This window comes from Lampris incognitus, chromosome 14, assembly GCF_029633865.1.
Source record: "Lampris incognitus isolate fLamInc1 chromosome 14, fLamInc1.hap2, whole genome shotgun sequence".
Lineage (NCBI taxonomy): Eukaryota > Metazoa > Chordata > Actinopteri > Lampriformes > Lampridae > Lampris > Lampris incognitus.
Window position 1 is genome coordinate 25,720,282 of NC_079224.1, and position 26,648 is coordinate 25,746,929.

The following is a 26,648-nucleotide window of genomic DNA, read 5'->3' on the forward strand; positions in this document are numbered from 1 at the left end:
GATTTGCGGGGGGGGGGGGTTGTAGATGAGTCAAACGAGATTACAGAACTCCTGGAGAGTAGCCGTTTATGAAGCTGGCATGGATATAGGTTGAGTTTTCAACGCTGGATAAATGGAAGCACTAATAACGGATGGCGACAACGGCAAAGCCATTTTAAATTGAATTAAACATTTAGATTAAACCACCGTTTTTTGGTTTTTCCATTGTGTAGCTACCGGAACACTTCAGAGGTTATTTGATCCACATATACTAATGACTGTTTAGCCAGCTACAATCGAGATGTAATTTAATTTAGAGTAGGGAGCACATACAGTGGTGTGTGTGCGTGCGCGCGCACTCTGATGCAGACACACTGGGCAAGCACAGCTCAAGAATCCATCAAAATGCCTTATTATTGAAGAACTCCATACAACTGTATTTCTTTAATACATATCCAATAACAAACTGTCTTGCTGTTCTTATTGTTAAGCTTAGTAAATTACATACCACTTAGAAGTGCGCACTGAGTCATAAACAAAGGACCCTTGGAGGACAGCGGTTAATGGACAGACAAATGTGTTGACTGCTAAATCAAATTGGGTAACTGTGGTACCTTTAAAGTGTATCACATCATTACCATATTGTTTTTAGTTATCAAGTAGGCTTAGGGGTGACAGACGCAATAGATTTTGGAATACTGTGATGGGACTTAATGAGGTTTATGATTCTGAGGTGGAGCTCAGGCTTCTATCCTATCACTATCAGTCTCAACCCATTAAGCGCTGTCGGCTACATCCATCCGCTGAGGATGAAGGTTGAGTAACTGAACATTCTTGAGAAGTCAGACCACCATCCAGCTAAGCTTGCTTTCTTACAGTCTCTCTCTCTCTCTCTCTCTCTCTCTCTCTCTCTCTCTCTCTCTCTCTCTCTCACACGCACACACACACACACCGTACTGCAGCACTCCAATAACACTCAAAAACAAATGCTGAAAGCTGCACATGTATGTCAGTATTTTCAAACCACACACCCAATACTCCTTCAGCCACCAAAACTCCTTTTCAAGCCTGGATCTCGACTGTGTTACAAAGGTAGACGGATACCTGCGTTCACTAATGCTGCCACAGGACAGCGCTATGGTCAGGTAGGAGTTGTATGGGCGAACCTGAACAGGTTGCTTGAGTTTGTCAGTGCACAACGTGCTTCGCTTCTCCAGCACTCGGGGAATGTGTCGGGAGCTAAAAGAAGCAGATCTAATGTGCCTCGCTGCCTCTCTGGCTCTTGTGCTGCAAGGTGATCCCACTGAGTGGAAGTGCACAACACCGATGATGCCAGATATTCAGCCTAGGAGAGTGCCAGCATTAGATTTTAGGTCAAAACACGTCCCTTAACCCTCCCAGTCATGAAATTACTTTCTGACCTGAGTCCTGCCATACTCTCCATTTTTTTACTGTCCTTTCAGGGGTTGCTCTGAAGTGATTATCGTCATAGACTCACAAGTAAACAGGACACACACACACACACACACACACACAAAATATAGACCTGGACAGAGTTTCAGTGCAAGTTGTTTGTTATTGAATGTCACCGTCGTCCTCATTTGTCCTTGTATGTGGCTCTATAATCCAAGGCACAAATTCATGCAATTCGGTACCTCTTGTATTTGATTTACGTTTAATTTTGTATGTTTATGTGTATATTTGCATTTATGATGCACTTACTTTCTCTAAAAATAATTGACAGTTGTCCACAAGTTCCTTAAAACTATGCCCAGAATATCAACTAATTCTGAAATTCCCAAAGAAGAGAAAAGTCAAAGTGGTGACGCAAATAAAGGTTGATCTGAAATTCTTGTGGAGTGCCAAAGTACGAAGTTCACTCTACAGACGTAAAACAGAACTGAAGGGAGTCCGTAAATGCCAGCTGTCACAGTGCTGGGCCACATCCTGATGCCCAGAACCAGTCAGAACCTAGATCACTGTGTTTGTGGTGGCAGGGACACGGACACTAGCTAAGCATGAGTTATATTGACAAAAGGGAGGATTACTGGGAGATGAGAAGGAGAATTATAGTACAGGCTTTGTCAGTTTTGAGTTGGCCAGCATAATAAATACAGTTGTTCAATACAGCATCTTTATAGGTGATCTTTCAAGCACTGTGTGTGTGTGTGTGTGTGTGTGTGTGTGTGTGTGTGTGTGTGTGTGTGTGTGTGTGTGTGTGTGTGTGTGTGTGTGTGTGTGTGTGTGTGTGTGTGTTGGAGAAAGCTGGTGTTTTTGACAATTTTATTTGCGATCATATTTCTGTACATCAAAATCTATGAAAGACAGAGAGGCAGTGAGAGAGAGAACTTACTGGCTTTGTATGTCACTAAAGAGGTCAGATATAAATGTGCAATGACTTGCCAAAATACAGTTCTTTCGGGAACACTTGCACCAATGTATAATACTGCATAGAAACTGTAGTGTCCTGATTTTTGACAACTTCCATAATCTAAACTGCCGTACAACCATTTCCCGTGTCAGGGCAATGTATTTGTGCAATTGTGACAGCAAAACTGAGCATCACCATTGAGAATAGCTAGGTGGTCTAGAGGGGTATAGAGCTTTTTCCTTTAACTAGATGAGAAAGGTTCAGGCCCTGTTTATGCACCCGTCACACCTTGTGGGATGCCCTTGAGAAGACACTGAGCCCTCGGAGGGTCTAGGACCACTGACCTCTGTGTGGGGGGGTGCAGGAGAAAGGAGAATTTCCTTCACAGTCATTAACAGTGCAATGATTCATGTCTTGGCTTTTCTGAAGCATAAATCCCCAAGTGGTAAATGTAAGCAGTGGTAGTAATTGTAACAAAGTAAACAACTCACAGCGCCCCCCCCCCCCACCCCCCTGACTTCTGCATTCAAAAACACTGGAGCCAGGCCGCTGGAGTGGTTTACAGCTGTTGTTTTGTGGGCCTCCCAAAGGATCCGAGTCTACCTCAGTTGTCAGTAAACTAGCGATCTGATTATATACTGAGGATGTTCAAAAATCACAGACAACACCAACAAACTTCCATAACTCTAACTTTCTATTGAATTTATTGTCTCGTCTATCTGGATTTGTTGTTGTTATTCACAACGCTGAAACACAGTGGTCCATACCAAGGTAGAAATTAAACAGTGACCCCCCATCACATTATGATTAATATAGAGCCTGTCTAGACTGAGCTGTACTCTGTATTATTTCAAGGGATCGCTTGGCCATAAATTGAAGGCCTTCTTTTGATAATACAGTCGAGGGAAATGCGAAAGATTAGAAAGAAAGTGGAAGTGTACGAAAAGAACAGCATGTAACGCAGGTCAAGAGCCAGGGATCAAACTGACGGTGTGAGTAGATGGTATTTGCTTCAGCCCTTTGCGCCTGGAGCTCCCTGCACACCATATTTAGTATGCTGGGCAGTGAGAGAACTATTGGTACCATATTGCATTGTAATAAGATAAGTCACACATAAATCATCACAAACCACATCAGTCATTTCTTTTTTATTTGCTGTCAGTATGGCTTTTCTTCCATTAGTGTTGTTTGTCTTTGACCTTTCTCTCTCTGCATCTTCACAAGGCCACACATGTTCTTACGTGCACTTCATGGGGTTGAAATGAAGTCCCACTAAGGAGAAAGGACAAATTTAAAAAAACTCGATGGACTACAGTATGCAAAAAGACATCTTCAGCTTGGCATCACAGCGCCTCGGTGTTGCAGGATACACTTCTGTGCACTTTATCTTGTATTTAGTGATTATGTGATCCATATAGGTCACTTCCCAGTCCAAGTCTACACTCACCGGCCACTTTATTAGGCACACCTGTCCAACTGCTTGTTAACGCAAATTTCTAATCAGCCAATCACATGGCAGCAACTCAATGCATTCAGGCATGTAGACATGGTCAAGACGATCTGCTGCAGTTCAAACCGAGCATCAGAATGGGAAAGAAAGGTGATTTAAGTGACTTTGAACGTGGCCTGGTTGTTGGTGCCAGACGGGCTGGTCTGAGTATTTCAGAAACTGCTGATCTACTGGGATTTTCACGCACAACCATCTCTAGGGTTTACAGAGAATGGTCCGAAAAAGAGAAAATATCCAGTGAGCGGCAGTTCTGTGGGCGAAAATGCCTTGTTGATGCCAGAGGTCAGAGGAGAATGGCCAGACTGGTTCGAGCTGATAGAAAGGCAACAGTAACTCAAATAACCACTCATTACAACCGAGGTATGCAGAAGAGCATCTCTGAACGCACAACACGTCGAACCTTGAGGTAGATGGGCTACAGCAGCAGAAGACCACACCGGGTGCCACTCCTGTCAGCTAAGAACAGGAAACTGAGGCTACAATTCGCACAGGCTCACCAAAATTGGACAATAGAAGATTGGAAAAACGTTGCCTGGTCTGATGAGTCTCGATTTCTGCTGCGACATTCGGATGGTAGGGTCAGAATTTGGCGTCAACAACATGAAAGCATGGATCCATCCTGCCTTGTATCAACAGTTCAGGCTGGTGGTGGTGGTGTAATGGTGTGGGGGATATTTTCTTGGCACACTTTGGGCCCCTTAGTACCAATTGAGCATCGTGTCAACGCCACAGCCTACCTGAGTATTGTTGCTGACCATGTCCATCCCTTTAAGACCACAGTGTTCCCATCTTCTGATGGCTACTTCCAGCAGGATAATGCGCCATGTCATAAAGCTCGAATCATCTCAGACTGGTTTCTTGAACATGACAATGAGTTCACTGTACTCAAATGGCCTCCACAGTCACCAGATCTCAATCCAATAGAGCACCTTTGGGATGTGGTGGACCGGGAGATTCGCATCATGGATGTGCAGCCGACAAATCTGCAGCAACTGCGTGATGCTATCATGTCAGTATGGACCAAACTCTCTGAGGAATGTTTCCAGTACCTTGTTGAATCTATGCCACGAAGGATTAAGGCTGTTCTGAAGGCAAAAGAGGGTCCAACCCGGTACTAGCAAGGTGTACCTAATAAAGTGGCCAGTGAGTGTATGTTTGAATAGGAAATACATAGTGATCTATACACCAGGGCTGCAGCTAATGATTATTTTCACTATCGATCGATTCATCTGTTGGCCTACTAATCTAGTCTGACCAGCAGAGCCAATAAAACAGCACACAAAAATATTAATTTTAAAATATGAATCGAAGAAAGGCAAGCAAATCTCGGCATTTGTGTTGCTGTAACCAGCAAATATTTTGTTTTTACTAAAAAAATTATCAAAATTATAATACATTTTCTGTTGACTGACTACTTCAATAATCAACTGTTTCAGCACTGTGTGTGTGTGTGTGTGTGTGTGTGTGTGTGTGTGTGTGTGTGTGGTTTTTTTGCGAGAAAGAGACAGAGATTGTGACCTTTCAAATCTTACCGTTCATACCATATGATGGTGTCCAAACTATTTCCCGAACACCAGTGACATTGTTGGCTTTGTATATTTATATGGTAACTAGGATACGTTGCTGCAAACACTGGCAGGAGCAGAAAGAGGGTGGAGGGTGACAGACTTGGGAGAGGGTTCAAAGCTTATTAGTCAACAGTGTGACAGCGTCATATGCCAGCCAAGTCGCAGCTGTGTGCGAGTGGTGAATTAGGCAGGCAATGAAAGCGGACAGTGCTGCCAATAGCGTTCCCAACATCTGGGCCCAAATGGCAAGAGGTGCCCCATGTTGAAGAGAATACAGGTTTTTCTGTGAAAGGCAAAAAAAAAAAGGAGGGGACATTTTTGAGCGTGATCGTGTCTTAATATTTTGGGTAAAACTGAAATTAACTGCTTTTTGGGAAGATCTTCCATTGGGAAGATCCTGCAATGGATATTATTGCCTAAGATGGAAACTGCGTGCCACAAAAAATGGCCATCTTCACGTTATGTAATCAAATGTTGAGTCAACAAAGTTGCTTTTATTTGATGATGTCTGCCATTTTTTTTTATTTGACTTGTTTCCAATGGAATTGAACCTGTTTGAGAGCTTGTTTTTTGGAAAAAAAAGTAGAAAAAATGTAAAAGAAAACCACTAGTTTTAGGAGATTCCTGTATCCAGGGAAACTATTCGGGAACCAGTAGAATCCTGTCATATATTGTGGGACTAATGTGAAGATGTGCTGATGCACGTGTGGTGCCATGCAGAGGAGTCTTCATCATATCTGTTTCTACAGGGAGCAGCCGATTTTCAGCGCCCGGGCCCATGTATTCCAGATTGACCCCGCAACCAAGAGGAACTGGATCCCAGCCAGCAAACATGCGGTCACCGTCTCTTTCTTCTATGACACCAACCGCAATGTCTACCGCATCATCAGTGTGGGCGGGACTAAGGTGAGGTGGAGGAAAATGTTTATGACGATGATGATGATGCTTAAGTGGAAGAGTTGCTGCGACTTTCAACGCAGCTCTGCTCAGGTCTGAAACCTTCCCTCCATTTATTTCAAAGAAGTGCGAAAAGCTAAAAATGCCATTAAATTTTTTTTAAAAAGTCCGGGTGGCGTTGCGGTCTGTTCTGTTGCCTACCAACATGGGGATCGCCGGTTCGAATCCTGGCGTTACCTCCGGCTTGGTCGGGCATCCCTACAGGCACAATTGGACATGTTTGCGGGTGGGAAGCCAGATGTGGGCATGTGTTCTGGTCGCTGCACTAGCACCTCCTCTTGTCGGTCGGGGTGCCTGTTCAGGGTGGGGGATAGCATGATCCTCCCATGCGCTAAGTCCCCCTGGCGAAACTCCTCACTGTCAGGTGAAAAGAAGCAGCTGGCGACTCCACATGTATCAGAGGAGACGTGGTAGTTTGCAGCCCTCCCTGGATCAGCAGAAGGGGTGGAGTAGCGAATGGGATGGCTCGGAAGAGTGGGGTAATTGGCCGGATACAATTGGGGAGAAAAGGGGTGCAAAAAAAAAAGAATTCTTTAAAAAAAATGCAATCTTGGCAGGTTGACTGACAAGAACGGAAACATACACCATAAATCGTTGACAATGTGGTTGTTCTGTCTGGTTGAAAGCTGTTATTGCGGCGATCTTTTTCTCTACAAGATTATGCTGTTTGGACTGCAGTGTAGATCACGCGGTGCCATCCCCACTAAAGGCTCGACTGACTTTCCTGTTGCTTAGGGAACATTTGTACGTATTGACAAAACAAGACAAAGGACCAAAGTTCATAGGACATCTGATTTCTTTCATCGGTTTGATGTTCTTCCTCTGAACCGCTCACATTTAGTCCATCGTTTGGTGTTTTGATAGTGCACTTGGTCATATACTTTACATTACCACCTTAAAAGGCACTGTCATCACTTATACATTCCCATCTCACACAAAAAAAACAAGCACACTAACTATTCCTCTCACACAAACCACACTGTTGCCAGAAAATATATATATAGATTGAAAATGTTCAATAAATTTAGTTATTGTAGGTGTGTAGAGATCAACAAGAGAATCCTCTCATTGGCATGAGGATTTAGATTACAGGGAGGCAGCAACCAGCAGTGGGGAGATCTTATCCGATCTGGTCTTTACACCTCTGGTTTGACCCACATTCACGTCTCCCAGAAGGCAGTGCGGGGCGGCAGTTGGTCGGCCAGCAGCCCATACCCCACCAGGACTGCCGTCTGGCTTCGGAGTAATCTTTATTGCTGCCACCAGCGTCCAACATGTTATGTCAAACATGCGGCCACTGAAGCGCAGGCAGCCGAGTCCCTCTAATCATTGGTTGGCAAGAGAAAAAGGAGGAAAAAGCCTCCTCCTAAGCTGCCTCTGCCCTGCAATTCTGGGATTTTTAACTCGGGACCGTTATTGTAATACAGAGGATGACGTAAAAAGGTTTATAAATAGGTTTGCACTAATGTGCCCCCCCCCCCCCCCCCCGCATGTATCAAGGGGAAAGGAGGTCGCTCCAGCCACACCTCTCGGCTGACAAGTTGTTCCGGGTTCTTCGGTCAGGGGTTATGTTGCTTTTCAAAATTTTTGTTGCTTTTATTATCAGTTGGGAAAATTAGTTCACGCACACCTACTGCTATTGATGTGTTTTTATGTGGGGGGGGGGGGTGAGCATGTCATGAGATAGTACTTGTTTTTAATCGTGGAGGAAAAAAAAGATCTTAAGGAGCTCACCCATGTCTAGACTGACGTCTCAAGGGATCAAGTGCTCGATAACATCTGCTTGCTTTCTTCTAGGATTCCCAGTCAACAGAGGAAATTATAGAAACAGATGTGGTACTAATGGCAGATTTTTTTTCCTCTGTTCTTTTATTTTTTGATCAAACATAAAACAAATGGTCTCACTATCGACTAGGTTGAAAAACTCACCCTCTGCAGGTGTAGTGTTCAAGTAGCTATGGGAGAGGGCATTGTTAAAATCATCAACATATATATATATATCAGGCTAATGACACATATCAATGCATGTCTTGTGAGGCAAAATTTGCTTTGACAGTGTTGGAGACCCTGAGTACTCGGGCTACTTTTTGTAGTGACAAGTAACTTAACACGTTAGCTTTTACAATCAGGTAGTTATCAGTTACTTTTATTTGTTGCTTGCATTCTATTGATTTTATTTTCCCTTAATTAATGCAAATTAAAATTAATTTATAATGGGGGCGTCCGGGTAGCGTAGCGGTCTCTTCCGTTGCCTACCAACACGGGGATCTCCGGTTCGAATCCCATTGTTACCACCGGCTTGGTCGGGCATTCCTACAGACACAACTGGCCATGTCTGCGGGTGGGAAGCCTGATGTGGGTATGTGTCCTGATGGCTGCACTAGTGCCTCTGGTCAGTCGAGGCGCCTGTTGGGGGACAGCGTGATCCTCCCACGCGCTACATCCCCTGGTGAACCTCCTCACTGTCAGGTGAAAAGAAGCAGCTGGCGACTCCATATGTATCGGAGGAGACATGTGGTAGTCTCCAGCCCTCCCCGGATCGGCAGAGGGGGTGGAGCAGTGACCGGGACAGCTCGGAAGAGTGGAGTAATTGACCAAGTTCAATTGGGAAGGAGAAAAAAAAAGGGGGGGGGGTGAACAAAAAAAAGGTTTTTTTTGTTTTTATTAAGTGTTCTATATTCCACATAAAGGGTTACTATTACTTCATCTGCAGGCAATCATCAACTGTACAATAACACCAAGCATGACATTCACCAAGACCTCCCAGAAGTTTGGCCAGTGGGCTGACAGCAGGGCCAACACAGTCTATGGTCTGGGGTTTGCAACAGAGCAGCAGCTGCATCAGGTAAAGGACCTGTAAGCCTTTGGGACTGAGATCAGTCTCCAGTTGAAGTCATGCTGTGAGTACAGACTGAGGCGGATTAATATATTCCTTTTACTTATATGAACATGACAAAATGTTACATGTGTGATCCACTCTTATTTTGGCCCGTTTTATCTTGGTTTCAACACCTGAACATACCTACCTGTTCCCTTTGGAAAGTTTGCAGAGAAATTTAAGGAAGTGAAAGATGCAGCTCGCCTGGCTCGGGAAAAGTCACAAGATAAAGAACTGGCCAACACAGCTCTCACCATTGCTGCTCCTCAGGTGAGCCCACAAATAGAGCATGACAGCACACTGAAATCCATGTAGATGGCAATAGGTGAGGTGAACCAGTAGAAAAAAAAACATGTACAAAGTGGGGAACAAGCATCCTTCAGATGAGTTCAAGTATGTTGAGTTGTTAAGCGGGACATTTAAATGTGAATGGAGAGCAGGTTCCACAGAAACCTTCTGTGAGTTTGTTCTGAACTGAGTATCTCTGAGGATTCTAGGGGTATGGTACACACAGGTCAGGTTAAGGGAGCATGTTACTACTAGGTTCTGTTAGGGAACAGAACAGTTTGGTTATTTTTACAGCCGCTCTGTTGGATCAAAGGAGGGATGGAGGTAGAGTACGGTGAGAGAGAGAGGGAAAGAAAGAAAGAAAGCAAAAGACAGATGTGCTGGGTCACTCGTCTCTAAGGGAAGAGAAAGTCAGGAAAACTAGGACGATGGTAAAATTATCCCAAGCAACCCAGCAATGCACAGTCCACCAGCAACCGTGTTTTCCGCCCACTGCTGAAGGAAAAAGGCTCCGAACTGACCAAGTGATGAGACTAGTCGCCTCAAGCCATTTCTTGATCAATAGAGAACAATTATGTCAGTTACATCTGCCTGGTCATGAGGAGGATGCCCGTTACTCTTTAATTCTACGGCAGAATGGATTCCAAGTGGTGTCTGTCATCCTGCTCCTAGCACGTTAAGCGCTTTAATGACCACATCGGAAAACCCAACTCGTTGGAAAATGTACAAACTGTCTCAGTTTAATTGCACTTAGTTAGCATCTAGCTAAATGGCACTGTGATGAACTGATAAATGTAACTGATGGAAGAGCTGAATATGGTTGGCCTCGTAACATTTTGAAACGTGCATTTTGCAAAGATATTTTTATGTTGACATGTTTTTTTGTTTTTATCTATTTTGCTACCTGACGTGTTTCTACACAAGTTCTCACAGGTGGGACTTTTATAATTGTTTTCCCTGCTTACATCACATGACTTGTTTAAAAGCCAAGCGGCGTCATTGAGCAAAAGCTAAAATCAAGCCTAGAACCAACAAACTAAATAGTCTCTGGAGAAGTATGTCTGCTGATGGTAAAAATTGCCACTCTGTATAACGTCTTGTCTCTGAACCTCAATGTGGGCTATGCTCTTACTTTATCCCACTCAAAAAGACCCCTTTTCCTTACTAAAGGGGCTCATTATAGTTCACTCCCTCATTGTGAATCCAGAAAGATCTGAGATAGCAATAACCTTGCCCAGGCAATCGTCATCTATAACTGCAGATGTGAATGCATGTCACTATTCCTCTACTTTTGATGTGTATACTCACTTGATATAGGTGGGTTAGAATACTATTGACAAATAATTTAGAGTCATGTGCATCCACATTTGATACGAAAGGCAAGATTTTGTCTAAAAAATATAGATTACAAGAGAATTTACCCCCCCCCCTCTGATTTATAGAGCTGGAATTATCTACAATATGTTCATGTCTATTAATATTATATATATATATATACACACAATATATTCTCAGGACCTCTCAGATGAACTGCAATCTCCACCAGTGATGTGTGTGAATGGGCCTGAGGACAAGCTGTTCAGAAGCCAAAGCGCAGACATCACCCTGTCTTCTGAGAAGGAGCGCATCAAAAAGATGCTTTCTGAAGGGTAACCCATTTATTCGCCTGCACACACACACACACACACACACACACACACCAATCCCGAGAAGGAAAATGAGAGGGCAGTAGCATCTCTTGTAATTGGACACAAACTCCTTTTGTGTCACCACTTTAAAGCTGGAGTGACATGTATTTATTTTTTCATTTTTTTCAAAGTTACATCTCACTTCTTCGCTATCTGTTGTTGATTGCTCCTCCTACTGAAATGCCTGTACATGTTTTGTGTAGGAGTAAATATCTTTATTTAATATTGCTTGGAATTACCCGTTTCCCTTTCAAGCTAAAAATGGCAGACATTAGGTGGATTTTAGTGGTCCAATGTAAAAATTTTATACCAAGTTTTTCGTCAATCCGATGTACAGTGTAGCCTTTTTAAGTGTGAAAACACTGAATTTAAATTGTAGTCACAATGAGGGAAATCTGGATGATTTTGATTTGAGAAGCACTTTCAAGTGAGTAGTTATGGGTCTGCAAAATCTCAGGTCTCTATTATTTACCATCTCACAGGGATTTGTGTAAATATTTCTGGAGAAAATCAATGATACGGAACCAGCCTTAAGACAATCAGATTTCAGCCTAATGGGGTTGAACCCCAAATGATATTTATGCCCGTCAGCTGCCAAACCCCATTCACATCAGGATGCAACATGGTTTCCATTCTTTTGGCACCAACGCTGTACTCGGCTGTCAGGTGATTAACTGTAGACTGTAAACTGTTGCACTTGCACAATTCATGTCAGCCTCCTTTGACCTCATTCATCAATGAGCTGTTGCTGACCACTGGCCTGCTATTGGCTGGATGTCCTACCATAGATGAACCCTTCCAGATACACATTAGACTACTGTGTGAAAATATCCAGCAGCATTGTAGTCCTTGACACACTCAAACCAGCCTCGCACCTACTATCATTGAGGGGATAACTCATTAAGGGGATATAAAACAATGCAAATACATATGTAGCATGGTAGCTTGTAACACAGAGGGCCTGTGAGAAAGGTTTCAGGCTTGTTTGACCACGTATGAGAAAGCTGCGAGTGTTCTGTATCGCAGCCACTGGAAGACCACCATGGAGTCGACTAGTAGAGACATACACTACCGTTCAAAAGTTTGGGATCACCCAAACAATTTTGTGTTTTCCATGAAAAGTCACACTTATTCACCACCATATGTTGTGAAATGAATAGAAAATAGAGTCAAGACATTGACAAGGTTAGAAATAATGATTTGTATTTGAAATAAGATTTTTTTTACATCAAACTTTGCTTTCGTCAAAGAATCCTCCATTTGCAGCAATTACAGCATTGCAGACCTTTGGCATTCTAGCTGTTAATTTGTTGAGGTAATCTGGAGAAATTGCACCCCACGCTTCCAGAAGCAGCTCCCACAAGTTGGATTGGTTGGATGGGCACTTCTTTGAGCAGATTGAGTTTCTGGAGCATCACATTTGTGGGGTCAATTAAATGCTCAAAATGGCCAGAAAAAGAGAACTTTCATCTGAAACTCGACAGTCTATTCTTGTTCTTAGAAATGAAGGCTATTCCATGCGAGAAATTGCTAAGAAATTGAAGATTTCCTACACCGGTGTGTACTACTCCCTTCAGAGGACAGCACAAACAGGCTCTCACCAGAGTAGAAAAAGAAGTGGGAGGCCGCGTTGCACAACTGAGCAAGAAGATAAGTACATTAGAGTCTCTAGTTTGAGAAACAGACGCCTCACAGGTCCCCAACTGGCATCTTCATTAAATAGTACCTGTTAGAGCCTGTTTGTGCTGTCCTCTGAAGGGAGTAGTACACACCGGTGTAGGAAATCTTCAATTTCTTAGCAATTTCTCGCATGGAATAGCCTTCATTTCTAAGAATAAGAATAGACTGTCGAGTTTCAGATGAAAGTTCTCTTTTTCTGGCCATTTTGAGCGTTTAATTGACCCCACAAATGTGATGCTCCAGAAACTCAATCTGCTCAAAGAAGTGCCCATCCAACCAATCCAACTTGTCGGAGCTGCTTCTGGAAGCGTGGGGTGCAATTTCTCCAGATTACCTCAACAAATTAACAGCTAGAATGCCAAAGGTCTGCAATGCTGTAATTGCTGCAAATGGAGGATTCTTTGACGAAAGCAAAGTTTGATGTAAAAAAAATCTTATTTCAAATAAAAATCATTATTTCTAACCTTGTCAATGTCTTGACTCTATTTTCTATTCATTTCACAACATATGGTGGTGAATAAGTGTGACTTTTCATGGAAAACACGAAATTGTTTGGGTGATCCCAAACTTTTGAACGGTAGTGTAGGTACTATCATGAATCGCTTTTATCACACATATCTGTGCTGAGAAACTCCATCGATGACACTACAGAAGGGGAAAACATGTAAGCTTAAAACAGTGTCCTTCAGCACAGAAAAATAGTGTAAAATCAGTTGATGTAATGGCCTGCAATCCCAGTGCTTCAAGTCATACTCATGTGGTGAGCACACATGACCTCAAGAGAATTTACCCAAACGATTCAAGGGGATTTCTCTCGAATATTATAGTGCCAATGGTGGCATTGATGAGGTTATCCATGATGGGGGAATAATACTTAAAAACGGGGTTCAAAGAGCTTTGTATTTTCCATCATTTGCATGCAGCATTAATTTGTATCATAACCATTTTTCTTTGCGCCTAACCCCCTGAATTTGTCTAATTTTGCATTTTTAATAATATTTGCATTTCCTAACCGTTGCTCCTAACATGTTTTATTTATTTTTTAAAGGAAGTACATTTTATATATATATATATATAAGGAATAGTATTTTAGGTCTACTTTTTTTTTGAATGTGCAATCCATGTCTGTACTTCAAGTCTTGCAAATCCTTGTCTACCCTCCATCAACACTGGTTGATGTGATTTTAACATGCAACATCAACAAGGGATAAGGGGATTTATCCAATTGGTCTCATTCAAGAAACGTTTTGTTTAGTACTTACAACAATCAAATTTCACTTTTTGCAATTTTGAGCAGGTATTCTTTAACTTATCCTTCTCAACAGTGTCAACCAAAACTAACATAAATGTGTCTCCTGTCTTGGGTTGATTATACCATTGTTTAATATTTTTAGCCCTTTGAACATTGTGGCAAAACGGGCTGAAACGGAGAGGGTCTTTACCATTGTGCTCTTAGATATTTAGTATGTGAACAAAGGATTAGAAACCCTTTTGTAAGTCCTCCAAACCCTCCACAATGCTTTTCTACTCCACAGGACCGTTAGGAACACAGAAAGCTGCACTTGAGACGGTTACCATGGTAAACTGTTGCTATGGGATCATGTCAAGCTTTTTAGATATAGAAGGAAAGAGTGAGGCTAAGACCAGGGATCAATGATGGAGAGATGATCTGATAGAACTTTTGTAGTAATTGAACAAAATCTTAGATTTCTACTGGGTTTAACTCGGACTGGACCCCACAGGCACACCCAACATCATTCACTGCTTTGATTTTAGTTTTAAAATTACAGTATTCAAATAAATATAATTAAAAGACCAACTAAAGCGTGATAGAGCAAAGCTTTGAAAGCATTTTTTTAGGTGAATTCAGGGCTGGCGAAATGAGTAATCTAAGAGGCTCTCATGCTGACCTCATTTACTACATATTTTTAATGGCAGTCTTCTTCCTTGTTTGGCTGCTCCCATTAGGAGTTGCCACAGTGGTTCATCTGTCCCCATCTCTTCCTGTCTTCTGCAGCTTCCTCTGTCACATCAACGACCTGCATGTACTCCCACACCACATCCATAAACCTCCTCCTTTGGCCTTCCTCTTTTCCTCTTGCCTGGGCTCCATCTTCAGCATCCTACTCCCAATATACCCAGCATCTCTTCTCCACACATGTCCAAACAATCTCAATCTTGCCTCTCTTGCTTTGTCTCCCAAACCGTCCAATCTGAGCTGTCCCTCTAATATATTCGTTCCTAATCTTGTATTTCTTCATCACTCCCAACAAAAATCTTAGCATCTTCAGCTCCACCTCCCGTCTTTTCACCAGTGTCACCGTCTGCAAACAATATAACATAGCTGGTCTCACTACCATCTTGTAAACCTTCCCTTTCACTCTTGCTGGTACCCTTCGGTTGCAAATCACTCTTCTCCACCCTGCCTGCACTCTCTTCTTCACCTCTTCCGCACTCCCATTACTTTGAATAGTCGACCACAAGTATTTAAATTCATATGCCTTCCACCTCTACTCCTTGCATCCTCACCATTCTGCTGTCTTTCCTCTCCTTCACACATAGTATTCCATCTGGTTTCTACTGACTTTCATTCCTCTTCTCTCCAGTGTATACCTCCCCCTCTCCAGGCTCTCAACCTGCTCCCTACTCTCGCTACAGATAACAATGTCATCTGCAAACATCATAGTCCATGGAGGCTCCTGCCTGATCTCGTCTGCCAGCCTGTCCATCACCACTGCAAACAAGAAAGGGCTCAGATCTGATCCTAGATGTAATCCCATCTCCACCTTGAACCCATCTGTCATTCCAACCGCACACCTCACCATTGTCACACTGCCCTCATGCATATCCTGCACCTCTCTTAAATACTTCTCTACCACATCCAACACCCTCATACAATACCACACCTCCCCTCTCAGCACCATCATATGCTTTCTCTAAATCCACAGACACAATGCAACTCATTCTGACCTTCTCCATCAACACTCTCAAAGCAAACATCACTTCTGTAGTGCCGTTTCTTGGCATGAAACCATACTGCTGCTTGCTAATCATCACCTCTCCGCTTAACCTAGCTTCCACTACTCTTTCCCATAACTTCATGCTGTGGCTGATCAATTTTGTGGCTGATCGTGTTTATAATGGCAGTGATTTGATCAATTTGTGCCAATTACATCATCTCAAGGACTGTGATCAGGACTCCAATTTGTTCATGTTGTCTGGTCAGTTTAGTGAAGGCCATCTCTTTAACACCCATTGCCCCATGGATTGTTATCCAACCCAAAGTGGTACATGAGTCAGTTTGATATGCAACGTGGTGGCAAGTTGGAGAAAGGATGAATAAAAAGTGAATGGGATTCATCACATGTGCATGTGATGTATTTGCACTCTATAATCCCCTGCATTTTCAGAATGTGTATTTAATAAGTAGGCAATAAAAAATTTTTTTCATGTAAAGCTGATAATGCAATTCCAAAGCTTTCGGCACACTCTTTAGAATATGTGTTGTCCTACAAGATTTGTTTTGTCTTTTTCAGGTCGATCTGTGAGATTAACCTGGAAGCAGAGCTTTTCACCCTGCAGGACAGCAATGGCAAGCTGGTGGCTGCGCTACATGAGGCTAATGCTAATGTGGAGCAGTGGAAGAAGCAGCTTGCTGCATATCAGGAGGAGACTGAGAGGCTGCGAGAACAGGTGGACCCTATGCCCTGCTCAGAGATTTAATTCAAACACATTTATCCCTGTCCTAATAGCACCATCAATACATAGTTTAATGGAAAAAAAGATACTGATATAGTAACATATTAAATGATAGTCTAGATTAGAAGGGAGTTGTCCTCTATCAATAGGGTTTTTCAGTTACCGTCAAGGCAAGTTCAGAAAATGCTGTATTCCCGAATGATGTGTCATAAATATGCATAAGGTCATTTATTAGTTTACTTGTCACAAATATAGGTCAGGTCTTTTCTATTCCTTTGTGGAAAAAGGTTAAAAATTAAGTTGTTAACTAACCAGAACCAGATCGCTGAAGCTGCCATCAACACAGCCCATGTATTAAAATTCAAACACAATCGTACGCACCAGAGATTAAAACAACTGAAAAATACAGATGGTCTGTTTGTTGGGGAGAGATCTGCATCTCCACAGTTCTGATCTCATTTTAACTTGTCTCAACCCAATTGAGCTGACCTGAGACAGGTGAGACCACACTCCCCCTCCACCACAGTAACATTCACATTTTATCGCTAAATGCTGACTCTCTTGTAAGTCAATTTGGATAAAAGCATCTGCCAAATGAGTAAATGTTATGCTTTCCCTAATTTCAACCTTATCAATATAACAGTTTTCCAATATAGCTGTTAACATGACCGTTTCTAAAGCTGGAATAATGTATTTATCAGAATATGAATGGGTTATCTGTATAAACGTTAACACGCTCAAAGACCTATTGAAAGTTATGAGCCATTTGCCTGCAAATGGAGATCATGGAGGTTTTTACAAGGGCATTTGTTCAGACAATGTCCTTCTTTTCGGTGTTGGTTAGGAGCAATAAAGTTAGTCTGACAGGTAGCTCTTGTCCTCATTCTTTTGACATTTACTTTTCTTGATTTTTTTTTTTCTCCAAAACTTTAATCAACGTAGGCACCATGCTGGTTGATCCAGTTCACACCCATTGGTGTGTGTATAATAATGCACATAGTAAGATCACTTTTGCCACAAGGGAATTTAGTCCAAATAAATAAACTGAACCTCCAGAGCCTGTTACACTTGAATTGACCTTTCGCAAAGTCCCGCCCCCCTTAGTTACTGTTGCTATGCCCTTCAAACATTTCAGAACTATCCAGGAAGTAGCCGGAAAACACCAAAACATGAAGGAAGAAATCAGCGTATTCCCAGAGAAAATAAGTGATGTATTTTGGAGTAATTCATCCTTAATATCACCCCGTGAAAAGCAGAAGGAGTTACAGTATGCGATGGCAGAATACATTCAGAATATTAAAAGTAAAACTGACTTGCGTGGACTCCGGGCTGCCGGGTGCGACTGTAATTGAGCGTATAGCTTACCGGTCGCAATCAAAGAATGAGAAACCCCATCAACTAATTCAAAAACACATTGTGGAACAATTGTGCTCTTGCACTGTAGGGTAAGTTACATATTTCAGCTATTATTGGTATATTTTTGATAATCCATTGTCAACATCACCATATTATAGTGTTGATTTTGGCAAAGGTTCCCCATAGCGTTCTTTTATCCAGGCTTTTTTGGGGGTACTGTATGGGCTCCTGGGGGTCGTAGGGTGGCCAGGGACATGCCCCGGGGCCGGGGGAACCGCCCCATGATTTTTTGATTTTTTTTTTTACCTTCGAACCAGAGCCGGTATTTTCAACAAAATAAGGCAAACGAGATATCCCCCGCAGGCGGGATGACTTTTCCGAACGACCGGTCCCCACCTTGAGCTCACAGAGGGGGAGAAACGTTTAAAATAGGCCGGATATGAGGAGGTCAGACTGGCCAGAGACCATCCCAGCCGACCCTCCCCACGGGTCTTGATAATCTGAAATTAAAGGTGGAACCTGGCTAACCTGTGGCTAGCATAACAAAGTCATGTTAGCGGGCTAGCTATCATTAGCTATCATTAAATTAGGTATCTCTGGCCACAGACTAAGCTGGTTACGTTCATCAGGTACATTAATAATGTTATTTTGTTAGTCAGTAATACGTTGCTATGTTAATAATGGTAATAATCATTGTGTGGGTAAAAGTAACAGTAATAATACGTTAGCTGTATTAGCTATCAATAATAGCTAGTAGCAAGCTTAGCTTGGAGCAGACAGGTATTTTTGTTGATTTTGGATGGATTAAGCTAGCCATGGGGTCTGCTATACTGCGAAATCTATTGCTGACATTGCGCTTCTTGCGTTCTGGGTTTTGGGAAGGGAAAAAAAATGACACCCCCTCCAAACTTTTCACATGTCTAGTATCCGATTTGCAGATCCCATAGGCACACTGTTTCAGCATTTTGCTGTGTGTTTGAAAGCTTGACGGACCTCCCTCACATAGAAACCGTTGCTAAGGTAGGATTGGACAAGCACCGTTCTTGGGTGGTACTTTGCGAAAGGTCAGTTATGTTTGCGGTTAAATCTTGAACTGAGCAGGGGATGCAGCTACCCAGTTTCTGCCTTTCCCCAGTCATCAATTAAAAGGTCTTTTCAAGGAATTATCTCTGCCAGGCGGTGGCCTGTAGGGGTTGTGGTGATTCAGAACCTTTGAAAAACATTTGTTCACACTACCACCGCTTCCTCTCTTCACTCACTCTCTAGCTTGCTTGACCAATTCTGCTTTCTGTCGCTGCCCGATTTGAGTCAACTGTAGATGTGAGTTACACATGGGTATGGTTGACTCAGATCGGGCAGCGACAGGGTCAAAACATTGTGTATTCGGGTATGAGTCTTGAAAGTAAACAAGAAGTCAATCGTATTTCGCAAGTCAGCGAATAATTCACTGCTGATCTCAGCACAGGAGAAGTGGAGGAATACTGAATGAACCAAAAATAACCTCTGTTAAACCATTTACACTCGCATATGTGTGACTCAAATCTACGGCTGACTCAGATTGGGCAGCGACATGATCAAGTTATTAAAAGAATTTTGATACTCAAACAAATTCCAAAGTTATAAACGAATAACTTCCTCTAGGTTGCAGTGAAAACAAGAAGTGTTGCAAATTCTTGTCACTGCCCGATCTGAGTCAACCATGAGTTGACTCAGATCGGGTAGCATGAGTTGCGCAAGTGCGAGCATAGATGGTTTACCCAGCTTCGTTATATTATGAAAAGAAAGACAGGGTTAGGGTCAGACCAAAATGGTCACATAACAAACCTTTTATTTTCAGAAAGTGCAAGTTCATATTAGACTTGGTCGCAGTCATGCGAGGGTCCTCCTAGGAGGCTGCATATCCACAGACTGACAGGCAAAATGTTATTAGGTAGGTTTTTTTAGCTTGAACACTGAATATTAATTTTTTTTAATTTTTTTTTTTACATTTCCCGTTCAGTCAACATGGGGGCTGTGCAAGTCTTATAATGGCAGGAAAAACACTGGTTTTTCTGTCTGTGTGCATGTATAACTTCTCAGCTGGATTTCGCCTAAAGTCACCAGAGAAGGGGCAGATAGTGGTGGAGATCTGCACTCTACTGAGCACACTCTTCTAGTTCTCACTGTTTTGAATCTTATTAACAAACTAAATACAGATAAGGAAGACCTCTGTCTGCTTTAGGTCAAGTTCTCTTTCTTTTCTTCTATGCAAAGATAGAGGGACCAGGTTGCTGAAAATGGTTCATGTCCCTGGGGTGGCCAAGAGGGAGAGGGTTTTGTAGGACAGCAATATCCTACTTTCAGTGGCCCAGTTAGGAGAAATGAAAAATCACCAGAGGGAGCTGGCAGCCTCTCATTTCTTTTTTTTTCTCCCTTGCAGTCCTCCTCGACCCAACCATAGATAGATAAAAATAATTCAGCCTTGCTCTCAAGACCCCTCGAAAGAGTAGTCTGGGGTCTTGGCGACCTTTTTAAGAGGTGTCCTTTTAGTTTGTTTCTGTCTTATGAGGCCTGGCTGGCACTAGCACATTGGTGGCTGAGAAGCATGGCTTAGATTTTGGCATTCCCTTATTTACAGGAAAAACAAGACATGAAATTGTCACAGAACATTGCGCTGTGTAGATGGGGTGAAACAGGTTAAGAATCGTCATCCTAAAACAGAGGTAATCATGCTAATATCATAAGTGTGAACCACCACTGAGTCCAATTTGCATTCAGCAGACTTAGGCCAGGTCTCCACTGGACACCAGTAAAAAAGTGCTTCCTATATTTTTGCTTCATTTCCTATGGAAAGGTTGTGCTTTGAGTGTTCTTGACCAAATGCAGTGGACTGACCTCTTTAGTACCATGAGTGTTCCTCCTCTTTCCAAAGATCAAACAATTTAAATTTTTACTGAAGCACACGGATCATCGATGTCATTTCTCATTTCACCAACCGATAAGAACGAAAGGGGAGCAGGACCAGATAGGAAAAAAACAAAAACCTAATTCTACTTTGTTATAGCAGAGGACAGATGAAACCAAACCAACAAAAATGAATAGTGAATAACAGAAAACTCTTATGTGACACACACACACACACACACACACACACACACATATATATATATATATATATATACATACATACATACATACATACACACACATTTTATTTTATATATGATTAGGGCAGCATGGTGGCGCAGTGGTTGCCTCACAGCAAGAGGGTCCTGGGTTTGAGCCCAGGGGTAGTTCAACCTTGGGGGTTGTCCTCTGTGTGGAGTTTGCATGGTCTCTCTGTATCTGCATGGGTTTCCTCTGGGTGCTCCGGTCTCCTCCCACAGTCCAAAGACATGTAGGTCAGGTGAATCGGCCGTATTAAATTGTCCCTTGGTGTGTGTCGGCCCTGTGATAGACTGGCAGCCTGTCCAGGGTGTGTCCCCACCTGCCGCCCAATAACTGCTGGGATAGGCTCAAGCGACCCTGACAGCAGGATAAGCGGTTTGGATAATGGATGGAATGGATGGATATTCATATTACAATATGATAAATAGAAAATAGAAGGGATATTTCTTTTGTAGTGAAACTATCTTACTGCATTGCAACATCTATCACCTCCTCCCAGCACTTGGTTTTTTTTCTTCCCCAGTCTATCCAAGCGCACACCTCCAAATGTTTCTTTGAAAGGAGTGCGGGCAATGGATTTATTGCAAACCAGTAATGTAGCCTTCTAACACAATCAGCTCGTTGGAGTCGTGCAACACAAATGCCCAGACTCTTGGCACACTTGATAAGTCACAGTGTAACAGCAATTGCACATTAACCAGAGTGCAATAAAGAATATTTACAGACACATTCATCCATGTCCAGATCTGAGAGACATTCAAAACACAGTAGGTCTAAAACTGAGAGGTGCCAGATCCCGTATAGGCAGAATCTGGCATGGTTTAAACATTGGTCACTTTCCCATGGACCAAAAAAAACAAACAAACCATAACTGAACTTTGGTTTTAGCGGTTCATGTTCATGCGTGTGTATAAAGTTCTTCTACAAGCCTGGTCAAACATCTGCTTGTTTGGCAGAACAACTCTGCCTGCTGCTTCTTCAAACTCACCACCAACTGCTGTCTTATTCTGCACTTGAGTATGATAAAGGTATAAAACATCCTGTGCTGAATCATTTGTCACATTAAAGTCCTACGCGAAGGTAACCCTTAAAATGCAGAAATTAAGATATAGAAATATTCATGTTTCTAGTATCTGTGGATTGATTATAGTCGTAAAGTACCACTAACGCATATTATCAAAATGGATAGTTTGCATGGAAATCGGGACTGCAGCTTTAAATAAGAAATTTCACTTTCAGTTTTATGCATGACTATCATGCATAACTCAAGCTAACAAAAAAATTAGAGTATGCCAAGATACCAAAAGTAAAATTCAGGCTTAAAATGGGGTTGATACCAAATAATATTGTGAGCCAAGTTAAACTAATTAAATCACTAATACAATTGAAAATGTTAATAAACTAAATTCCCAACAAAAACACAACATAGTATGATAAAATAAAATATAGTAAAATAAAATAAAACATAGTATAATACAACATATAGGATACATAATATTATGCAAAAATGTTCATAATGTGTTAAATGTTATATGGATTTAAAGGCTACAAGCTCTCATTTCTGAGGCTATAACTTAAAAAAAATACAGTTCTGCACTACTGAATACCTCTTAAACAAGACGTGACCTTCTGTTTGTTGCCTATTTGAATTTGCAGTGTCTAAAGGACAGATTAGATGTGCGACAAGCAGGAACATGAGTAGGAAAGGTTGGATGGATTGGTCAGGGTTGGGGGAAACTAAGTGGGGTGTCAGGGAATAAAACAGGTTAGATGAGCGTATGAAGAAAAGATAAGATTGTATGATGTGGGAAGTGGATCAGAGTTTAGGTTTACCAGAAGGTTAGTCTCTGTATGGAAAGATTCCTAATGCATGCAGAACAAGATAGTATCAGATATCTCCATGGTCACTTATTACCACCAAATGTTATGTTCTGAGCTACTGCTCATTGGTCTCTCAGACAATTTCATCTGGACAGGTTTTTAAAAATGGGGCATTTTTTTTAAACTGTGTGTAGCAATAAGTTTACATTCATTTCCCATAGAGTAGGGGAAAATATTGAATAATGACATTCATTCCAGTGTTGTAGTACTCGAGTCCAGGACTCGGACTCGAGACCTGATTTTCAGGACGTGTGACTTGACTTGGACTTGAGCACTGATGACTCGGACTTGGACTCAAGCATTGACTGCATTCAGACTCGAAAGTTGGAGATGAGGACTCAGACTTGTTAATTGATAAAGACTTTTTTTGTTTTTGTTCGTTTTTTGTAATAAGCCCTAATAATTTGGCATAAGATATTGATAGCTATATTAATACCGTAACATTATTCAATTTCGTGCAAGGGCAGGCACGTGTGTTCCACCTACATGTGGATTCACGTGCATACCCTCATGTTCAGTAACAGTTAGTGCTAAGATGCGTAAAGAGATGCCCCGAATTGTGCGCTTTGCTTACATGGATTTTACATTAAATTCCAGCAAGAGCACTGCTAGATGTTTGAAATGTACACGAACTATTGAAGAGAAGACCGGGACAACCTCAAACTTCAGACATCTGTCAAGAATGCACCCAGAAAAGTATGACTCAGACTCAGGTAATGGGGACTTGACTCAGACTCGAGACTCGACCTTGAGGTTTATTGACTCAACTACAACACTGATTCATTCACTGCTTGGCTGAGATTGCATACATAAAGCTGAGACTATTTCCACCATACAGGTCAACACAAGAGTGCATTCATGTAGTAGTTCCACGTCAGTAAAACACTGGGTTACATGCTATTAAGTGCTACATTGAGGAGATACAGCGCAACTGGTCCAGCTCACTTCATTTTTATGAAATATTGGCAGTGTTAGCCACTATCACTACTTTGACATACAACAATTATCATAGTTTGAAGTAATTTCTACTGTGTAAGGGTCAGGAATCTTTTAACGTGTGTGTGTGTGTTGTTAGGTATCTGACTTGGAAGCCCATGGAGGTCAAGGCCCCAGCGATCTGCTCAAGGATGAGTTGACCCAGTCACTGGAGGAGTTGGAAGCTCTGCTTAAGGCCAAAGATGAGGTTGGTACTGCAATTTTTTTTATTTAGCCATGTTAGCCAAGCCAGATGGGATGGGAATAAAGTGATTCAAGTTCAACTTTATTATGTGTATTTGAATGCAATGAAATTCTTATGCTCTGGCTCTCTCTGCCTTAACACAAAGGACACAAGGACACCATTCCAAAAAAAAATCAAAACAAAACTACAGACCTACATAGACTATGTACACAGAATCCATACATTATATACACAATATAGAAAAGTACACAATAATGCAACAATGAGAGGTGAAGAAGAGAGTGTAGGCAGGGTGGAGTGGGTGGAGAAGAGTGTCAGGAGTGATTTGCGACAGAACGGTACCAGCAGGGAGTTAAAGAGAAGGTTTACAAGATGGTTGTGAGATCAGCTATGTTAAATGGTTTGGAGGCAGTGGCACTGACGAAAAGACAGGAGGCAGAGCTGAAGATGTTAAGATTTTCATTAGGAGTGACGGAGGAGGACAGGATTAGGAATGAGTATATTAGAGGGACAGCTCAGGTTGGACGGTTTGGAGACAAAGCAAGAGAGGCAAGATTGAGATGGTTTTGACATGTGTGGAGGAGAGATGCTGGGTATACTGGCAGAAGGATGCCGAATATGGAGCTACCAAGGAAAAGGAAAAGAGGAAGGCCAAAGAAGAGGTTTATGGATGTGGTGAGGGAGGACATGCAGGTGGCTGGCCTGACAAGAGGAAGCTGCAGAGGACAGGAAGAGATGGACGGAAGCAGCCGAAAGTAGTAGTAGTAGTCACGATAATGCAACAATGTAAACTCAGCATTGTAATTGGGATCTCACAATGATGAGTTTTTAATAATTGGAATCATGGGTAATTAAGGTACTGATGGATGTCATAGTTAACGTTCTACGTTTTCAATGATGTAGACTTTTCAGGGCTCGGAATTGCAAACAAAGTCCATGTTTTTAAGAAACGTGTAACATGATGGGGTGTGAAACCTTAATGAACTCTTGAATTTCTTGTACTGTATTTGTCTGTCTGTCTTGCACTGTTTGGTGAAGCCACAGCCCTCATTTCATTTTTAACATGTGCCTGCACATTGTTTTTAATGACAATAAATTGAATTGCAATGAATAGAATTTGGGAGAGTGAGACAATTGCTCAGTTGATTAAAATGGAAGATTTAGGGCTCTAGTTTCCGGGCCATAGCACAGTCGAAGGCGCTAGTTCACGACGCAAGTCGATCTAAGGTGTGGCCAATACTTTTACTAATTTCAGGACATGCTGCGCTGGTGGTAATCAGGTGCAATGGACACGCAGTTGTAAAAGGATTGGATTAGAAGGAATAAATTATCAGTAGGAGTGGTGGGGGCTGTATTCTATTACAGCCAATCAAATCAGCTGCTCTGTTTTCTTTTAAAAGCAGCACGCTCTCTGTCATGGCAAACTGCCAATTTCATAATGGACGGCGGAAGTTCAGACCGGCTAAGGCAGAAAAGTTTCTCCTAGGAGGAAACTGATGTCCTTGTTTGGAAGGTGCAGAGTCGCCAAGTGCTCATACAACAGACATTAACACCAATTCCAGTGTGACATGAGACAACACGCAAACATGATTATTTGACAGGCTACTGTTTAGCATTTTAACATGTCTTTGTTCCCACCAGCATCTTTCTCTCTTTCCTGCACATTTTATGAACACAGCAGGAGACCTTAAATAGTTGTGATCACGCATCAATTAGCTAAGGCAATCAGTTTGTTCTTTCAGGTTGAATGAGGTTAATTGAATTGTTGAAATCCCCGTCAACATGTTGTTTTCCATGTGTAATGGTGCACATTGACTGTTTTATGTTGGAAGACAATGATACACGTGCAGATATTTTGTTTTGTACTTAAAAAGGTTAAGGACAGTATCATTAGTTAAATTAACGTATGCACAAGTGGCATGTGTGTGATTTTGGACAAGTCTTTGCTTAGTGCACCTATGTCTAAAGCCTGGAAACTACCACACAACGCCTGTGTCCACGCTACGACATGGTATGACTAGGTGGAGACGCAGTCGTAATTTTTTGTTTCATTAGACACCAAACTAGCACTGCGCCCCCTGGTTTTGACTGACACACCCTCTATTGCACCCCCACGCCCATTTCGGCAAAAGTGATGTCATGGCAAGCCCAAAAATGTGCAAATGCACCCAGGTGAGACAAAAACCACCTTGCACCCAATGAAATCGTCACAGCATCTGTTAGTGCTACCGCCGGCCTTGTGCCATCTCAAAACTAGAGCTCTAAGACACGGGGCACCATTTCCTATAAGGCAGTGGTTCTCAAACTTTTTCTGTCATGCCCCCCCTTTGGAGGAAGAAACATTTTCATGCCTCCCGCCCCAACAAAATGGTGATAAAATGGGCCAAGTTTAACTTTATTTAAATAACATCAAGATCATGAATATTCCTTTCACTTTTTTTCCAGTAATTTCTGTTGTGCAAATAA

General features: G+C 42.1%; 1 protein-coding gene across 1 annotated transcript in view; it reads left to right on the plus strand.

Annotated features, from left to right (window-relative positions):
* Nucleotides 1–26,648, plus strand: part of LOC130123917 (homer protein homolog 3-like) — a 43,436-nt gene that overhangs the window by 643 nt on the left and 16,145 nt on the right. The window contains exons 2-7 of the mRNA XM_056293247.1: nucleotides 6,178–6,334; nucleotides 9,099–9,230; nucleotides 9,429–9,533; nucleotides 11,067–11,200; nucleotides 16,456–16,612; nucleotides 24,078–24,185. Coding sequence (XP_056149222.1) covers nucleotides 6,178–6,334; nucleotides 9,099–9,230; nucleotides 9,429–9,533; nucleotides 11,067–11,200; nucleotides 16,456–16,612; nucleotides 24,078–24,185 — 793 coding nt within the window. The remainder of the gene's footprint in view (nucleotides 1–6,177; nucleotides 6,335–9,098; nucleotides 9,231–9,428; nucleotides 9,534–11,066; nucleotides 11,201–16,455; nucleotides 16,613–24,077; nucleotides 24,186–26,648) is intronic.